This window comes from Phyllostomus hastatus, unplaced genomic scaffold (genome assembly GCF_019186645.2).
Source record: "Phyllostomus hastatus isolate PE091 unplaced genomic scaffold, TTU_PhHast_1.1 phas_contig_38, whole genome shotgun sequence".
Lineage (NCBI taxonomy): Eukaryota > Metazoa > Chordata > Mammalia > Chiroptera > Phyllostomidae > Phyllostomus > Phyllostomus hastatus.
The window spans coordinates 24757570-24777224 of record NW_025333869.1 but is presented as its reverse complement, the minus strand read 5'-3'; the positions used below and the strand labels follow the sequence as shown (position 1 = coordinate 24777224).

The 19655-nt window shown below is 37.0% G+C and overlaps 1 protein-coding gene across 6 annotated transcripts in view; it reads right to left on the bottom strand.

Annotated features, from left to right (window-relative positions):
* ASCC1 (activating signal cointegrator 1 complex subunit 1) overlaps positions 1–19655 on the bottom strand; it is a 128704-nt gene that overhangs the window by 62739 nt on the left and 46310 nt on the right. For all 6 annotated transcript variants that reach the window (XR_006786039.1, XR_006786040.1, XM_045842017.1 and 3 more), the window contains exons 6-7: positions 12724–12860; positions 5899–6018 (exon numbers count right to left, since the gene is read on the bottom strand). Coding sequence is in view for 4 of the 6 variants with exons in the window: in XM_045842017.1 (XP_045697973.1) it covers positions 5899–6018; positions 12724–12860 (257 nt within the window). In the remaining 2 variants the exon portion in view is untranslated. The remainder of the gene's footprint in view (positions 1–5898; positions 6019–12723; positions 12861–19655) is intronic.

The window sequence follows — 19655 nt, the reverse complement described above, 5'->3', positions numbered from 1 at the left end:
CGATTTTATCCTGTTTTCTCGGTGACCACTTTTTCCCTCTGGGGGCCACAAAGAATACAGTAAATCAGAGCTGTAGAGTCTATGACATGTATTTTAAAACAGATTTGAAGCTCTAAATTAGTAAATATTCACCATTTTATCTCATGAAACACTGTAACCCTCTGTAAACTTTTCACATAGCTTCATGCTAAGACTATCATAGATATTAGTCTTACAATAGTAAAGTTTACACTAGTACTGACAAAAACTAAGTAAATCCAATAAGAGGAAAAGGAAACAAATTAAGAGAGTTCAGGCTGAGTGGCTATGATGCCCTATAAAGTTACAAGGTTAATCAAAGAAATTAAAACCCCAATTTTAATTATTTAAAAAGTGAGTCAGCCCAAAAGAATTGAAAACAGTTCTATTCACAATGGCCAAAAGGTAGAAACAACCCAAATGTCCATCAACTATGAATAGATAAGCAAAATGTAGTATTTCCATACAATGAAATATTACTCAGCCATAAAAAAAGAGAAAGAAACACTGATACATGCTACACTGTGGATAATCTTGAAAACGTTATGCGGAATGAAAGAAGCCAGACAGAAAATGCCATATACTGTATGGTTCCATTCTTAGGAAGTATCCAGAATAGGCAAATCTATACAATCAGTAGATTAGGGGTTGCCAGTGTGGACGGGGGAGGGAACAGAGGAGTTTATGGGAAGTAACCCCACAGGCTGATCTGATTGTAAATTCCTAACCAGGCAGGTCATGGCACACAGTCATGCCCCAGGCCCGTACTTCTTTAGTGAAAGGTTTGAAGCCAGCCTTGTCCATGTTCTTGCCCATCTAGGTTAATACACCTTTGAAACACCAGAACACTCCTCCAAAGTGATATTAATTCTCAAGAGAGCACATAATCTTGTTAACTGTGCTATAATCCAATATCCCCCTTGCCTTCTCCAATCTTCCTAACATCCCTCCCTTCTTAATTTCAAATGCATAAAACAAGATGCAAAACAGTACTCTCTCTGGACCCTTCGAGATCTTGCTCCCTGGCACATATCACCAGATTGGATTAAACAAACTTACAAAAATTCTCTATAGATTTGGGTGTTCTTACATCAACACACTGAATTGTACACTTTAAAATGGTTAAAATGGTGAATTTTATATTATGTGAATTTTACCACCGCTATGGCCAGGTAGCTCAGTTGGTTAGAGCGTTGTCCTGATACACCAAGGTTATGGGTTCATTCCCCAGTCAAGACACATGCAAGAATCAACCAGTGAATGAACAGATAAGTGGAACAACAAATTGATGTTTCTTTCGCTCTCTTTCAAAATAAGTCAACCAATCAATCAATCAATAAAAAGAATTTTACCACTTTAAAAAAAATGTGGGTTACCATTTTCCATTTTACTCTGGAAATAAAAATTAGAACAGAGTCTATCCTACTCAACCGCTATAGCACACACACACTGGACACCTTTATTATGGCATAGGAGCTCAGAGCTATCTGTGTGTCCCTCAGTCAAATTCCTTAAGCTCTCTGAACCTTCTTGGTCAATAAAATAGGCCTAATAATAGTATCTACCTTATACAAATGTTGTGAAGGTAAAATGGAGATGATACAACCTAAGTACAATGCCAGAAAAAGGTAGTTGCTGAACAAAAGTTAGCTATAATTTTCTCTGGAAACAGTGCAATCTTAAATGTTAGCAATAAAAATCTTACTTAGGTTGAGGCAGGCTAATAAAAAGCTAGGAAAATTCCTTGGCAAGTGGAATGGGGAAACTGAGACAGCTGAACAAACTGGTGGAGCAATTTATAACCAGATACAGGTCACCAGGGCAGAGAGCCCCCTGATGCCCAGTAATGGGCAAAACTGGTGATGGTCTGTACCCCCAGGGTGGCCTTTCCTCCCCAGGCACATCACTGGTCACATGGTTTAGACCCCCTGCCCTGGCACTGAGCAATCAGTGCAGTCCACAATGCTGAAGGGGCACACCTGGAAAAGCTGATTAATATTCTACTGAGATCTCCCCTGAGGCCTCCCCTAAAATCCCCACCTTTGGAAAGCAGACAAAACCCCCTCAAGACAAAGAATCCAGCAAGGGCCCTCTTTGGGGAACACCCACTCAAATCTCCTTTTCCAGTGGATTTTCTTTCTCTTAAACATTAAGACATTAAGGGTCCCCAGGAGACTTACAACCAGGGGAACAATGGGCAGCGGCAGCTCATCCCAGACTAGCTCCCTGAGCCTGTCCCCAAGGTTCCCTTTTCTCTGACTCTCCAGTGAACTGACAGCAGTTGGGCTCACTCCTTTCCTTGTTTCTAGAGCGCCAAAATAGCAGCCCCTCCTAGTCTCTCTCATTGCTTCTTCTATCTTAAGCTGGTCCTTGTTTCACTGTCCCCAGCTTTAATAAATGTACTCTCCAAATCACCTGGACTCATATTGTAAAATCTTTCCTGAATGAAGTCAAGAACCCACATGTTGGGAACCGCCCTGACTGGTATCAGAAGCTGAAACCCCCGCCTAGCTAAGGCTAAGGGAACGCCCTTGGAACCGTGAGCCGGCAAGGAGACAAAAGCTTATCTCCCTGGCAGGAATGCTGCTTCTGCTGCTGAACCCCAAAAAGCTTGGTCGGTTAGCCAAAGACGGGTAGGATTCCCCACGGGGGGAACAACCCAAGCCAGGCACGATCACTTTGGGAGGCCCCCCCAAAAGAAGGACTTGGGGGGCTGCAGCAAAAGGGGGTGATGGACCCTCACTCCTCGGCTTTGACAAAGTCTGAGTTCTCAGCATCCGGAAGAAAATCTCCTTATCTCTCGGTGGCCTTAGTTCCCGCGCTCCACCTAAGCTTGAAACAATGACGGGGTAGTACAGCTCGGTACTGGGAAGTGCGGATTTCCCGGGGTGATCAGGCCTAAGAAAGAACATGTAAATTACTGTGAAACCTTTGTTCAAGAATGCTCTCAGTTGAATGAGAAGGGTCTTAGGAGGAAGCTAGTTTGTTCCTCAGCCTTACAGCTCTTTGACCCCCAACTCAATAGACGGGCAGAGTTCTTTGTTTTCTATAGTTCCTTACTTCCCCTGGTGAGTGCTGTACTTTACCTGAATTATTATGCAGGATGAGCCTAATAAAAGCAGGTATGGACGGTGGATCGGCGCGCTCCCCCACTAGGGGGGTGGCCATTCTGTCCCTACTTCCCCACAGAAACTAGTTTGTCTCTGTGCATGTTGTTATTTCTCGCGTGTTTATTGTCGAGCCATCCACAGCGTTCCGTGGTCATTGCTAGCCGGTGACCCACGCGCAACACCCACACGCTACTGGCCGGCCATTGGCAGACCCTCTCTGAGCCCGGTCCCCCTTCCAGTAACAAAATCAAAGGCTGGTCACGAGCTGACTCTTTTAGGGGGTCTGGGAGGTCAGAACTATCTTTATAATAGTTATATGACATTATTTGCCGTTTTCACTGCAATGACATTTGCATTGAAAAAGTCATGATAAAACTGCTGGTACCTTAACAAAAATTAAGGCAGTAGCACCAAATTGTATTTCTAGTAGTATATTCTTCACTATACAGTCACAGTTTTAAAAATTAAAAAAAAAGAAGTGAGTTTCATTTATCCTTAATGAAGCAGTAAAAATGTTGTTAAATCTCAGCCCTTGAGTACATGCCTCTATTTAGTCTTCTGTGTGATGAAACAGGCAGTATGTACAGAGCACTGAGCTGTATACTGAAACAAACCGCTCTCTGGAGGAAAAGCACTTGTGGGGTTGAGTTGTGAGCTAAACTAGCCTCTTTATCCATGTGACACAATTTTCACTAGAAAGAACAACTAACAGACAAATTAGTTATTTGGACTTGGCTATTTACCTTTTTTTTTTTTTTCCAAAAAAGAACTTTAAGAAAAAAAGTTACCAGTATTTTCTACCAATAATGAAATTCAAGCATTCAAATGAAAATTCAATTTCTAGAAAACATGTATCTGCCACTAGGAGCTCAACAGCTCCCCAATACTTAAAGATTTTGATGAAATTAATAGTGATATTAGCATCTATTTTTAATATCACATAATGTAATATATCAACACTTGGAAAATCTGCATAATTCAGCAAAACAATATTTTCTAAATGACCAATGTTACAAAATAATTCATGAGTTAAAAATCCAAATAAAGTACAAAATAGATCAATGGATTTTAATATAATGAAATATACATTAACATATTCAGATTTCACACTACAACTGACCCTTTAAAAACTATGACTTTCAAGTTTTGCTGAACTATCAAATATCCACAATTGTCTGAAAAGCCATTAAAGTATTCCTCAATTTTCCAACTACATTTCTTATACGATCTAATCAAAAGAGCATATCGTGATAGACTGAACAGAGAAGCAGATAAAACTCAGCTATCTTCTACTGAAGAAATATATAAAAATATAAAACAATGCCTATCTTCTCACTAAAATTTTTGGTTTGGCAAATCAAGTAATTTTTATGAAAAATGTTATTTATATCTAAAAAGAAATTATATTAGTACTATTATGTTAATGAATTACCAAATCTTAAATTTCTCAGTTTTAATTTTTAATAAAGTAAATATTTATATAACCTATATAAAGCAAAGTTCTTTGGGCCATTCAATAATTCTTAAGAAACTAAAGAGATTTATGAAACCAAAAAGTCTGAGAACTGCTGTCTTATCCCTTGTTTCTGCTCACAAAGTTCAAAAGTAATATATCCCACGCACAGTAGTTTCACAACATAGTAAAGGTATTCGGAAAGCTATGACTTCAAACATAAAGGAAATAATCCATAGGGGTATCAAATTTGAACCTGGTAGAAATTTGTGAAATGCCCTAGGACATGGTGTCCCAGGGCCACTGGTATGCCCGCCCTTCAAGCACATGCCAAACAGTCCAGGACACACACACAAAAAGTGATTCTATACCATTTTTCTTCCCTTCCCTTCAAAATTCACTCCCAACTGAACTGAGACATGAGATAATTGAGATTGTCAATTCAAAATGTGATAAGAGAAATATTATAAGCAATCCTATAGGAAAGCAAATCAATTTGGGGCCCTGCCTGGAGACAAAGGTTTTCTCTAGACAGTTTCTGGTTCAGAGTGAGCTCTGTTCTATCCTGCCCTAATGAAAAGATCACACACACAAAAAAACTTCTAATTCAAGTTGGGTTCCTCTGCTCAACAAAGGTCATAACATTGAAAATGGCATTAACATCGGAAGTGGCTCTGAATGCCTAGGATAGCCTCAGAAACAGCGTGGACTGCAGACTGAGATCCCTAAAAGGAATCTAGGTGTGGTAATAAACAAGAGTGAACATTGTTTGGATGTATGTTTTGACGAGTTAGTAAGTGTTAAGCACTGTTCTAAAGCATTTATATATATTAATTCAATCCTAATAATCTTATGATATTGATATGGTTATCACCATTTTGTCCAGGAAGTCACTAGATCTGCATTATTTCACTTTTGTAACTATAACTGACACCCTAAAATGCCATCCTTCCTGCCTCCTATTATCCTGGAAAACATGAAGGAAACACTGAGTTCCATAAAACTAGACTGCTACTATCAACATTAATCATTCAAGTAACTTAATTATCAGACTAAAATACTTTTTCTACAACAAATTCCTTCTTTAAAATATCAGCTTACTATTTAAAAGAAAGAACTGACACACTCTTTGCAATAATAAGATCTGAAAGAAAAGGAATCAAAACTAACTGAATTTCCAGGGATGCTTTTAGGTAGAAATTTGTGAAATGCCCTAGGACATGGTCTCCCAGGGCCACTGGTATGCCCACCCTTCAGGCACACGCCAAACAGTCCAGGTCCTCTTGATTGAAACAAAGAAGCATTCCAGAAACATACCTGTTGGAGCCGTCTTTCATATGAACTTTGGCATAAAGAACATCCACCATGCCTGGATCATCATTCATGTATTCTATCCCTTCCATCTCTACTTCCAGGGGTTTGCCCCCAGAAATATCGCTGCAAAGGAAAAATCATTCCATTTTTATAATTATTTAAGCTAAAGGGGCTATAATAATATATTCTGAATCATGATCAATATAGAAGGAGATTCAAAATTCATACATGTTTACTATACACAAACTAGAAACACTAGTATTTCCGAAGTCACACTAGCGTTCTCTAAGAAAAAGTCAAGCAATAACAGTTCTGATTGACAAAGACATTTACTTTGTTGCCCACCTCTGAAGTTTTACACCATTCTTTCAGGCTGATCTGATGTTAGTAGATTATCAGAATTCAACTAAAGTTAGTGTCATCATTTCTACAAGTTGCAAACAGTATTTCACTCATATAACAATGATGGAGCTGTAAGCTAATATCACCTCTTTAAGAGTAATTTGGCAATATTTATAAAATGCCTTCAAGAAGAAAAACCCTGTGTGCAGACAATTCAATTTATGAGTCAACCCTAAGGAAATAATTACAAATTCAGCTACATATGCAATGATAGCTGATAAAGGACAGTTCTTTACAGAAGAATTCCTACTGATAAATGCAGAAGTAATGACAGAATTAGAATATTACCATATCACCATTTTGCAACTCCTGATAAAATAATGGATCTTAGCAAAATCATCAATGGCTGCTAAAACTTAGACAAAAGGTTGGAGAAAATATAAAGAGATCCTTCTAAAAGAGAGCTCTATAAACAGTGGATCAGGCACCACTCCCAAATTCACTGAACAAGCTTACCACACACACAAAAAAGAAACAACCAAACATGTGTCTCCTGATATGATGCAATAGGGTTTTGACTGACGCATTGTTTGGAGTAGCAAAAGACTGGAACAGACTAAATGTCCAATAACATAGGACTGATTAAAAAATCAAAATAGTATGGGCAGTAAATAAGCCATTCATGACTAAGAGTGCTTTTCAGGTACTAATAAGTAATGATTATCTTTTTAAGTTTAAAAAAAGTACACAACAATGTGCATGCTATACTACTATTTATGCAAAAATGGGGGGAATAAATATATATGTATACATTTGCTTGTATATACATAAAATCTCTGGAAGGATACAAAGATACTACATCTGTTGCCTTTAGAAGACAGCAGGGTGCCTGGTGGGATAGCAGTGGGAAGAAAACTCTTCAATGCATATCCTCTGTGCCTTTGAAATTATGAACCATGTAAATGTATTACCTATTAAAAAGTTGTAATTTTAAAAATATGAAAAAGAAGCCAAACACAAAAAGTATATATGCCAAACGATTTGATATATATGACATTAAAGAACAGCAAGATTAATCTATGGTACTAGAAATCAGAATGGTAGTTACTCCTCGAATGAGTGAATTTACTGGAAAAGAATTAACATAAAAGAACTTCATAAGGTGTTAGCAATGTTCTACATCTTCACCTGGGTGTGGTTACATGGTTGTATACATTTGTCTTAACTCACCAACTATACTTAATATCAGTGCATTTTACTCTATGTAACTTATACCACAAAGAAAAAAATACATATATGCATATAAAGAAAGTATGGGAATATATGCTCCAAAGCATTTATGGTAATTATCTTTAGTTGGTAAGGCTACAAGTGACACTTTTGTTTATCTGAAATTTTTGGCTTTTTTACAACTAACATGTATTACTTTCATGTTAAGTAAAACCCACCATCTTGTTTTCTTCACAGACCCCATCAATAGGATTATACCAACTTCAACCAGAAAAGGCTTTGCTGTGCCAGGCTGAAATCCAGCTAAAAATCAGCTCCCCACACACAGCCTTCTCCAAGCCCCACGACTCCAAGCCAGGGACTCTATCCATTTTGTCCACTTCTACATCCAAGCACCTGGCACAGTGCCTTATATAAAATTGGTACTCCTCAAGTCTCTGGTAAACACTGATTGGATGTTCTACTATAAAGGGAGAAGCTGTTCTGAACAATTTTGAGAAGAATGTGGACATACGTTATATCATTATTGAATAAAATATGGGACTGGCTCAAAGACAAAAAGATGCTAGGATCCACCAAAAGACAATTCCAAAAAGGCAAAACAAAAAAGTTCTCTTGATATTGAACTAAAGCCATAAAAGACTCTTTATAGCCTAGGAATTCTAATGCTAAAGATTCCTTTAAAACTTCAAGACCATATGATTGCACAAGATCAGATTTTTTCTCAGTAAGAAACTAAATAACTGAATTACTTTAGACAAATATTTGAAAAAGGAAAATTACAGCCTTGATGATAAGTATCCTGTAACTACCTCTAATGAGTGGTTATTCCAAAAACACAAGCCAAGCTCTGAACTATTAATCTGAGGCCTTTAGCTTCAATCAACAATACAGTGTATCTCCACTCCAAATAATAGCCAAAGAATTCAATATGAAAGACTGCCATTCAATCCCATCAAAGTGTAGTCAATAAAACATTTTTTTAAAGAACAGCTTAATACTAACCATACACTCCTCTACATTTTTTCAGCTTTAACACTGCACAGTTAAGCACCAGAAAGCACCATACTATTAGTTTCTCTTCCCACTAAAATGTTTTTACTGGGTTAATATTTAATGTTATATCCTTAACTTCTAGGGATTAATATAAGAAAAAGCAACGTGAACAATGTTTTTGTATCTTCTGCAAAACAACTGAAGATGCTGCTTATGATCATTCTGGTTTATTTATGTTAAGATTTACATAAGCAATTTTTCTTGAATTAAGAACCAGAAAAAGATTATCTCCTAAAAAGTTATGTTCATTTTTATCGGGTAACGACTATAATAATTGATGTGTTTCTTTCTGGAATTTAGTTCAAGTATAATGGTCCTCAAAACTACTAAATTTTAATGCACAAGTACAATTATCTTACCTTGGTTTTCAGGTAGAACTTTTCCCCATTCCACCTTTATTGTTTCTGAGCTCTCTAACTTTAACACTGCTTTTGTACATACATCCTCACTATAATAAACTACCTCAAATCCTTGGAATTAGATGGGGTACCAACAAAAAAAAATGAAATAATGAAACAGGATCCACAGCCTGCCTTATGAGTAGAAACAGAAACCTTTTCAACCTATCCCTAGGATTTATCAAGAGGGAGATTAAAGAACAGGAGAGAAATCCAATGGTTTGCCTGACAGATGCCCTGACTTGGTGACCAAACTATTTATTGCACCTGGAACACCAATAAGTGTATTTTTCAATTCACTGACATCTGAAGCAATAATTAAGAACTAACAGTTGTCCATGAGTATTTTTCCTCCTCTCCTCTCCTCCTTCTTGTCCCCTTTTAACTTATTCAGTTTAACCTCAGGCCTACTGGGAACACTCAGGCACAAGCAGAGTGATACTGGAGCTACAAAAGTGCTGCCTATTTGTCGGACTTGACACTCAGAGGCATCACACTGCTCATGGTCCACATCTCACAAAGAAAGGTCACCAGGGACACATTTAGGGCATCAGCATTTATAGAACACATGAAAAATTCACTGTGAATATTTCTTTACAGCTACACTACTAGTCTTTAGCCTAAGAATTGAAATCAAAGTTCTGTTTCTCATCAGGCAACATCCTCACACTAAAAAACTACCTCCCAATTTAAAACAAATATTCAACCATCCATTTCTTTAAAATACCTATGTAGCACCACATTTTTAATTAAATTCCAATAAAGCCAAATTTAATATTTAAATTTTAAAAGCCATCAAAGTAAACTATAGTACATTATACAAAGGTCTATTAATTTTCAATGTTTTAATTTTTTTATATTTTAACTTAAGGTATTTACATCATAAAAAGTTCAGGTTAGAAATACCATTGTTTATTGAAGTATAAAGGCTGATATCAAAGAGCAAGGGTAAAGAAAAAAAGTTAGATGATGCATTTTACTCACCAGAGCTGAAATATAAGTATCTTTTTTTTTTTAAGGAGAGATTTCTTCCTTTTAGTAGAACAAAGTATTTCTAATCAACCAACCAATTCTGATTCTTGTCCTCCTGAGGAATAAATTAATTCTGCATTGTATACTTTTTAAACAAGTATGTGTGGCAGAGAGGAAGGTAGAAGAGGAGTGGAGAGGTTTGTTTTATTTGCTGGTTTCAAATCTTTCCAGCTTCTTGAAAAGAACATATTCAATAGATTTTTTGCCTGCATTGCAGATTTTTGGCAGAGTAACTTTGTCCTATTTCAAAAGCTTTGCTGAACTTTAAAAACTACAATAACTGTTTTCATCCTGTCATGTCAAAAATTCTTAGGAACCATTAAGGCTGCTCTTCATTACCTATGCACAGCAACCCCAACACGCTTAAAGGACTCAGATTGGCATTTAGACACAAAAGGCACCAAGAGACATAAAAGAGAGGAACTCAGCTAAATCCTCACATAGCCCAGGATAAACCCTCAATGACTAAAAACCTATAACCTGATTTTTTTTATTTAAGGAGAAAATTTATTTTATAACAGTATGTTTAATGAGATTCTTATGGAATCTCCAGGATTCTGAAAAAATCAGATTCAGGGCTACACAATCAGAAACAATAGGCAAAAAGCAAAAAATTGGTTCAGTTAGGAAAACACTGCTGCTGCAGCATCTTAATCTGCTCGGCCGGTCATCAAAACACCATACACTGGGAGGCTGAAACAACAGACATTTATTCTCACAGATATGGAGGCTGGGAAGTCAAGATAAAGGTTCTGCTGATTTGATTTCTGGTGAGAACTCTCTTTGTGAATAGCAGATGGCTACATTCTCACTGTGTCCTCACATGGTGAAGTGCTTTTTCACAAAGTAAAAAAAAACAAATATTTCTCTGAACAAATATTTTATCTACCCTAAAAAAATTTTTAGCAGGATTATCCCAATGGCAGTCAAGAAAATGTAGCTGCTTTCACTTTCGTTTAGCAAAAACTGGCCTAGGTATAATTTAAAATGTCAGAACTCATTCTAAATTACTCTGCTTTGTAAGGTAAAGCATAAAGTTTTCTTTTATGCATGGAAAATTATAAATATCTAACTAAAAACACCAAATTATTTTGAGTTTCAGGTAAGATCACGAGAGAACAGTTATATTCATTACTGAACAAATGAGACAAAGAAGTATTCTTTGCTGTTTCAGGTTTAGGAAGAACAGGCAGACTGCAAACCCAATCAGCTTATGATTTTGCTCAAGAAAAATATTTTGTCTTCAAAACAATTAATGGAAAGAAGTGGCCCACAAGTGAGTCATTGTATTACACAGTTTCATATACAACATAACTAGAGAAAAATTTTTATTCCTTTATGTTGTTTTACCCAATGAACCAGATAACCCATTTCTACAAGGCAATGAAACAATAGTATGGGACTTGAATGGTATTAATAGATTTTTTTAAAAACAAAACTATTCAAGTGAGTCAGTCTTCAAATTTTCTTATTCTTCATCAATCCTAAGTAAAAGGAGTAAAGTGAGAGGAAGGCAGAGATGCTTCTTTGAAATAAATCTGTTAGTGCCCTGGCTAGTATGGCTCAGTGGTTTGAGTGCTCGTCTGCGAACCAAAGGGTTGCTGGTTAGATTCCTCATCAGGGCACATGCCTCCATTGTGAGCCAAGTCCCCAGTAGGGGGCACATGAGAAGCAACTATACAATGAGGTTTCTCTCCATCTCTCTATCTCCCTCCCTTCCCTTCTCTAAAAATAAATAAATAAATATTTTAAAGAATTTCTGTTAAGTCAGATGTATGTGTAAATTAAAATTTTACAGTAAAAAGAATGACAACTCAGGACCTAGAACAACAACGCTTTCTCTGAGTCAAAACATTTACTTGGGTAGTTTTTTGGTATCCTCACTATGACTCACACGAAATTACTTGTAATAATAAAAAAAGAAAGTGAAAGCCTGCATTTCTGATATACCTGAAGACCTTCCTAGAGGAGCATGTTACAGTGTTGAGTTACTGCAATAAGCAGAATAATGGCTCTCCAAAGATGCCCACATACCACTGTCTGGAATCTGTAAATAGACTACCTGGCATGGCAAAGAGACTTTTGCAAATTTGATTTAGGTTATGAGTTTGAAATGGAGAGATTATCCTGGATTATCTGGGTGGACTCAATCAAATCACGGGAGTCCTTAAAAGCAGAGAACCTCCCTGCTGTGGCCAGAGAGAGATGTGACAACAGGAAAAAGGTCAGAGAGATGCGATGTTGCAACTGTTGATAGAGAGGAAGGAAACTTAACCAAGGAATGTGTGTGGCCCCTAGAAGCTGGACTCGAAAAGCAAGGAAACAGATTCTCTTTCCGAGAGTCTCCAAAAAGGAACACAACCTGCCGCAACCCAATTTTAGTACAGTAAAACCCTATCAGACTTCTGCCCCACAGAACTATGAAATTTATATTATTTTAAGCCATTAACCTTGTAATAATGTGTTACAGACACACAGAAAACTAATACAGTAGCCTACTCTTTGATAGATAATAAAGAGAATTTCCTTTTGGAGAAATAATGGAATGTCCTATTAAAAGCAAAATTTGCCTACTAAACTAGTATAAGTTAAGGTAGAGGCTTTCTATAAAAGTGTATAAATATATGCTTTAAATCCACTTTAAATCTTTCAGACAATGGTCTAGTGTCAACTGTTACAAACAGGTGAGTCAACAACCTTGTTCCCATGTCACCCAGCTCTCTAGGCCAGTACAGGCAACCACCCTTCCCCACTCCTGTGGATTACTCACTCAATGAAGTCCTCTTTACACTGCTTTAGCATCTCACATGTCTGCTGGATCTCTTGCTCACTCAAAAGTACCAACATCCCAATCGTTAAGTGTAGTTTTTTCGGATTCTGGAAAATACTACTATCAACTCCACGATCCTGTTATCAAAAGAGAAAAATAAGAAACTCAGCCCATACAAAAATAAATGGTAGGAATAAAATTTAGAGCTCAGAAATGAATCCATACATTTATATATAAGCAACTGATTTTCAACCAAGATACCAAGACAATTTAATGAAGAAAGAAGAGTCTCTTCAACAAATGATGCTGGGACAAATGCTGGGACTGAATGTCCATGCAAAAGAATGAAGTTGGATCCCTACTTCATACTATATACAGGCATTAAATCAAAATGGAGTCATGAACTACTAATACATGTATCAATACAGATAAACCTCAAAAACGTTAGCTAAGCAAAAAAAGCCAGATGCAAAAAATGATGCATTATATAATTTCATTTATGTGAAATGGATAAAAAAAGGCAAATCTATAGAGACTGAAAGATTAATGGTTGCTTGGGGTCTAGGAGAGGACTGCAAACAGGCAGGATGGATCTTTTTGGATTAATGGAGATGTTCTAAAACTGGATTGTGGCAAAGGCTGCACAACTCTGTAAATTTACTGGAAACAATTGAATTGCACACTTAAGATAGGTATATTTTTGCCCTAGCTGGCGTAGCTCAGTGGATTGAGCGCGAGCTGCAAACCAAAGCATCGCAGGTTCGATTCCCAGTCAGGGCACATGCCTAGGTTGCAGGCCACAGCCCCGAGCAACCACACATTGATGTTTCTCTCTCTCTCTGTTTTCCCCTCCCTTCCCTCTCTAAAAATAAATAAATAAATAATCTTTAAAAAAAAGATAGGTATATTTTTTAAATATTTATTGATTTTTTTTTTAGTGAGAGAGAGAGGAAGGGGAAGAGAGAGAGTACATGCCAGGGATCAAACCCACAACCTTGGTGTATCAGGACAATGCTTCAACCAACTGAACTACCCAGCCAGGGTACTTTTTTTGGTATGTAAACTATACCCCAACAAAGCTGTTAAACATAAAAATGTGTATGCATGCCTTCTTTTTTGAAAGGGTATCCAAGAAATCCTGAAGCAAGTTTTTACCTATAATTCAACCTGCTGAGAGTTATTCGCAGAATAATTTAAGAGTGTTCATCTCTTCAAATACCATATGACTTCCTTTATATATGGAATCTAAAAAGTAAAATGAATGAACAAACAAAATAAAAACAGATTCATAGATACAGGGAACAGACTGAAGGTTGCCAGAAGGGGGGATGGGATGTCAAGGGGCTGGGTGAAAAAGGTGGAGGGATTAAGAAGTACAAGCTCGTAGTCACAAAATAGTGATATGGATGTAAAGTACAACATAGGGAATGTAGTCAATAATATTGTAATAACTACACATGGTACCAGGTGGGTACCTGAAATATTGGGGAGGGAGAACACTTTATAAAGTATATAACTGTCTAACCACTATGCTGTTTACCCAAAACTAATACAAAATAATACTGAATGTACACTCTAATTGAAAAAACTAACAATAATAATAATAATAATAATACAGTGAAACCAAATCTACTGAAATAAATTGGATATTTGGATACTGATACTGGGGAAAAAAAAAGAGTGATCATCTCTTACTCTATCTTTCCTTTTGATGACTTTGCCAAAGGTCTCTCAACCTATGTTAAAACCATCATGTACACATAGAGATCCTTGTAGATGATTAAGTTGGTATCTGAAATCACCGAGGCAAATACGGTTTTTGTTAAGAAATTATGTTGGGGCAATTGGACGGATCCTTGGAAAAAGAATACAATTATATCTATTCTTTGCACCACACACAAGAATAAACTCCAAATCAAGGACTAAAACATAAAAAATGAAACTATACAAGTACAAAAAGAAAACATGGATGAATTCCTCTTTAACTTGAATATAGACAAAGGCTTTCCAGCTAAGATCAGAAATCCACCCTGGCTAGTGTGGCTCAATTGGCTGGGTGTCATTCCGCAATGTGAAAGGTCACTGGTTAGATTCCTGGTCAAGGCACACGCCTAGGACTAGTGTCCTTACAAAAAGAGGAGCATAAGCACACAGAGAAAAGACCACATAAGGACACGGCAAAAAGGCAGATGTCCGCAAGCCAGGAAGAAAAGGTCTCATCAGGAAAAAACCCTGCCAGCATCTTGATCTTGGACTTCAAGCCTCCAGAACTATGAGAAAATAGATCTCTGTTGTTTAAGCCACTCAGTCTGTGGCATTTTGTTATAGCAGCCCAAGTGTCTCTAATATACCGAGCAAACCTACTTCTGGGAATTTATCCTGAGGATATATTTTCAACAATATAAATTACCTGTGCACAAGGTTAGTGACTGGAGCATTACTGGAAAATATCTGAATGTCCAAGTACAGAAGATTGGTTGAAAACCACATATAAACACATGTGTAAACTGACATAAAGAGATTTTTCAGGACATAATGGCAAGTGAAAAAACGACAGTGCACAAGAGCATATAGTTTGCTACCATCTGTGTAAAAAAGAAGGGAAAATAAGGAAATATACACATACCTACTTATCTTTACAAAAAGGAACACAGAACATATAAACCAAAAAGCAATGAAGTTGGTTCCCAACAAGGGATGAGGAGAAAAGGGGACAAGGGACTCAGGAACATGCTCCACTTCTTCTGAATATGCCCTTTGTACAGTTTTGATTTTTGGAAGCATATTGATACTCTACATATTCAAGATAAAATTATTAATAAGGATGGGAAGGAGGAAAAAAACTAAATGTTGGGAGCAAACTAAAAATTAACCAACTTGCATTTCAAATAAATACCAAATCCATACTAGAGGGGGTTTAAAAAAGAACTAATCAATGTAACTTAAAAATACAAAATCTGAACATATATCTCAGTTGGGGTTTTTGTAGATGTATTATAGGACTGAGCCAATGTGTAAGGAGGAACATAAAAATATGGAGTGGGCACCCTGACTAGCATGGCTCAGTTTCTTTGGCGTCGTTCCACAAAGCAAAATGTCATTGGCTGGATTCCCATTCAGAAAGGGCACATGCCTGGGTTGCAGGTCCTGTCCCAGATCAGGGCACATATGAGAGGCAACCCATCAATATTTCTTCCTCACGTCGATGTTTCTCTCCTTCTCTTTCTCCCTCCTTTCCCCTCTCTGTAAAAATAAATAAGTAAAATCTATTTTAAAAATTATGGAATGCAGGAGAGGAAGAAAGAATGCTCTGGGATGGAGTACAATTGAAGATATCTTTGTGAACTCTTGATTTCTAAAGTATATACAGTTGGCACTCGGTATCTGTGGGTGTCATATCTGTGGATTCAACCACCAACTGCATATCAAAAACATTTGGAAGAAAAATTTGGAGGGAGGAAATGCTGGGAGAAAAATTTCAGAAAGTTCCAAAAAGCAAAACTTGAATTTGTCACACACCAAGCACTAGGCTGACTCCACATAAATGAAGTAATGTGTAGACCTACCCTGCTGTCGCCTGTATGCATATAGACTATATGCAAATTCGATGCCATTTTATATAAGGGACTTAAGCATTCTTGCATTCTGGTATCTGCAGGGGGTAGTGGAACCAATCCCCTGGTAGATATTGAGGGACAAATGTATATGCACAAATACACACACACACACATATTTTCCAGCTCTGTCCACAGCAAAGGACCTAGCAGTAAAGATATTTTGAGCACACTTGGCACCGTTTTGGTCTCTAAAACCATTTCCCACAAAATGGAACCTGGGTTCTTAGAGGAATGGCTAACTCCAGGGTTGGGTCAGGGAAGTACAAGATAAGACTGAAACATCTTACTATGCCAGAAAGTACCGGAGCAATGGTGGTAGGGTATGGAAGGAAGGCATGTCACCAACACAGAAACCAGCTTGAAGGGCCCCCTACTGGTTAAACAAGGAAAAATTTGAACACTAAAATAATTAAGGAGAGTAGTAATTTATAAACTACTGGAAAAATAGGGATGCACAATCCTTTACCAATAATAGATGAGAAGAAGAGAGCATTGTTTCTTATAGTACAACACTGAATTGTAACTGGTAAATATAGCAAAGATATAAAAGTTAGAAAATCATAAGTTTGTAACCATCGAAGCAAGGATTGGTTCAAGAAAGAATCACCAAAGGATGTTAAATCTAAGGTGAAATTTTGTTGAGAAATTGAATCTTTGCATAGTCTTAAATGTCTCTCAACAGATTGTCTACTGGTTGTATGGAAAAATAATAGCAACTACACACAGAAGAAATCAATTGCACCTGGACTGGGTGGTGTAAAAATTAGCATTACTAACAACGGACATCATGTCTAGAAGAGGTGTGTTGAGAAAGCTACATCATCATTTATGCAATGTTCTAGCCAGAAATGCATAACCTCAGTCTACTTATGAAGAAACATCGGACAGACCCCAAATGAGCATTCTATTTTTTTAAAGTTATTATTTATTAAAGAAGCATTCTATTTAAAAAAAATAAAGTCAATATCAAGAAAGACAAAGAAAGGCTGTGGAAATGGTCCAGATCCAGGGAGACCGAAGAGACATGACAACTAAATTCAATACCTAATCCCAGGCTGGGTCCTGTATTAGAGGGAGGAAATGCTGTGTTGACAAAATTAGGGTATGGATGGCAAAATACAGATAAAAGTATCAATGTTACATTTATTAAAGCTGATAATTATGTGGCTATTATGTTTTTAGAAATAATGATTTCATAGGAAATATATATCAAAGTATTTAGGGTAAATGGCCATAACATACACAATATACTCTAAAGTAGTTCAGAAAGAAAAGAGAAAAAATGCTAAAACAAATAGAATAAAATATTAATAGGTAAATATGAGTAAAGGATATTTTCTATAGTTTTATAATTTTTCTGTGAGTTTAAAATTATTAGTATCCTGTTGCTGCTAGCACTAATTACCAGAAACTCAGTGGTTTTAAAACTACTCAAATGTATTACCTTACTATCTAGAAAAAGGAAGCTCTAGAACTTTTCTTTCCTTACCTCACTCTTGGGGAGCCTGCCACTTCAGCCAACTTGAGTTCGCTTGCTAAGAAAACAATGAATACTGGAAAACAAAGCAGGACACAAAAGAGCAGGAAAAGGAACAGATGGTATCCCACAGGCCACATAATCTGTAGTATTTTGGGGGAATCTGAGTCATAAGAGTTCATAAAGTCTTTTAAGTGTGCTGGAGATTATATAATCTATATGTAACCCTGGATAGTCTTTTAATAAATGGGAAACACCCTAAATTCTACCCTGCCTAGCAATGCTGTCTACTAAGAAAAACTTTTCTCTTACTGAATTATCTAAAATTAATGTAGAACCAAATAATCTTCATGGCAATGACATGAATCTCTAGAGACACCATTTTTCTTGGAATACAGCACACTCCCTTCCACAAACTACTTCTTTGAAATGAATCAAGACGAACATCAAACTTTCTACTCCAGGAGTTTAATTACAATGGGCACTGCTCCAAGTTCACCATTACTCAGAGCTAGAACTATTTTACTCCATTAGGTTGGCTAACCAGGCTGGCGCCTGAAAATTCTAATGGCGGTGACCTTCCACCCAGCAAGGAAAAGCAGAGTATTATAACAGAAATTCCCTGAGGCAGTTTTGTCTAGATGTGGAAAAAAAGTGTTTCTAAGTCACATCAGTTAGCCTCCGTTTCTTTGTTAAATAAGGTCTCATCCAAGGAAAAAATGCATGCACAAAAGCTACCTCCACAGAAAGCATATGTGTAGGTCAAAGCCACAGTTCAGAGTTCCAAGTCACATCCTAGCTCAGTAGTCCCAGGTGCAAAACCTTAAACCTCTCATTCAAACTACAGCTTCATGATTTACCACTAACAATCACCACATTATCACTTGGCCCTTCAACTGATTGCACTTTCTATAAAATTATATTTTATTGATTATGCTATTGCAGTTCTCCAAATTTTCCCCCTTAGCCCCCCTCCACCAGCACCCTCCACTCCCTTGGACAATCCCCACGCCATTTTCAAGTCCATGAGTTATGCATATAAGTTTTTTGACTACTCCATTTCCTATACTGTAACTTACATCCCCACAACTATTCTGTACCTACCTATTTGTACTTCTTAATCCCCTCACCTCTTCACCCATTCCCCCACAATCCTCTCAACTATCAAAATGCTCTCCATATTCATGATTCCATACCTATTTCATATAATAATGGTTTGGTGATGATGAATTCTAGTTTTGCTTGTCTGGGAAGCTCTTTCTCTGCCCTTTGATTCTAAATAATAGCTTTGCTGGATAGAGCAATCTTGGCTGTAGGTCCCTGCTTTTCATGACTTTGAATATTTCTTGCCAACCCCTTCTAGCCTGAAAAGTTTCTTTTGAGAAATCAGCTCAAAGTCTTGAGAATTCCTCTGTAGGTACTAAATGCTTTTCTCTTGCTGCTTTTAAGATTCTCTCTTTATCTTTAACCTTTGGTATTTTAATTATGATGTGCTTTGGAGTGGGCCTCTTTGCATTCATCATAATTGGGACTCTCTCTGCTCCCTGGACTTGCATATCTGTTTCCTTCACCAAATTGAGGAAGTTTTCTTTCATTACTTTTTTCAAATAGATTTCCAATTTGATCTTCCTCTTGATCTTCCTCTTCTCCTTCTGGCACCCCTATGATGTGAATGTTGGACCTTTTAAAGTTGTCCCAGAGGCTGCTTATACTACCCTCATTTTCTTTTGATTCTTTTTTCTTCTTCTTATTCTGATTGGTTGTTTTTTGCTTCCTTATGTTCCAAATCTCTGACTGATTCTCAGCTTCATCACCTCTGCTGCTGTTACCCTGTAAAG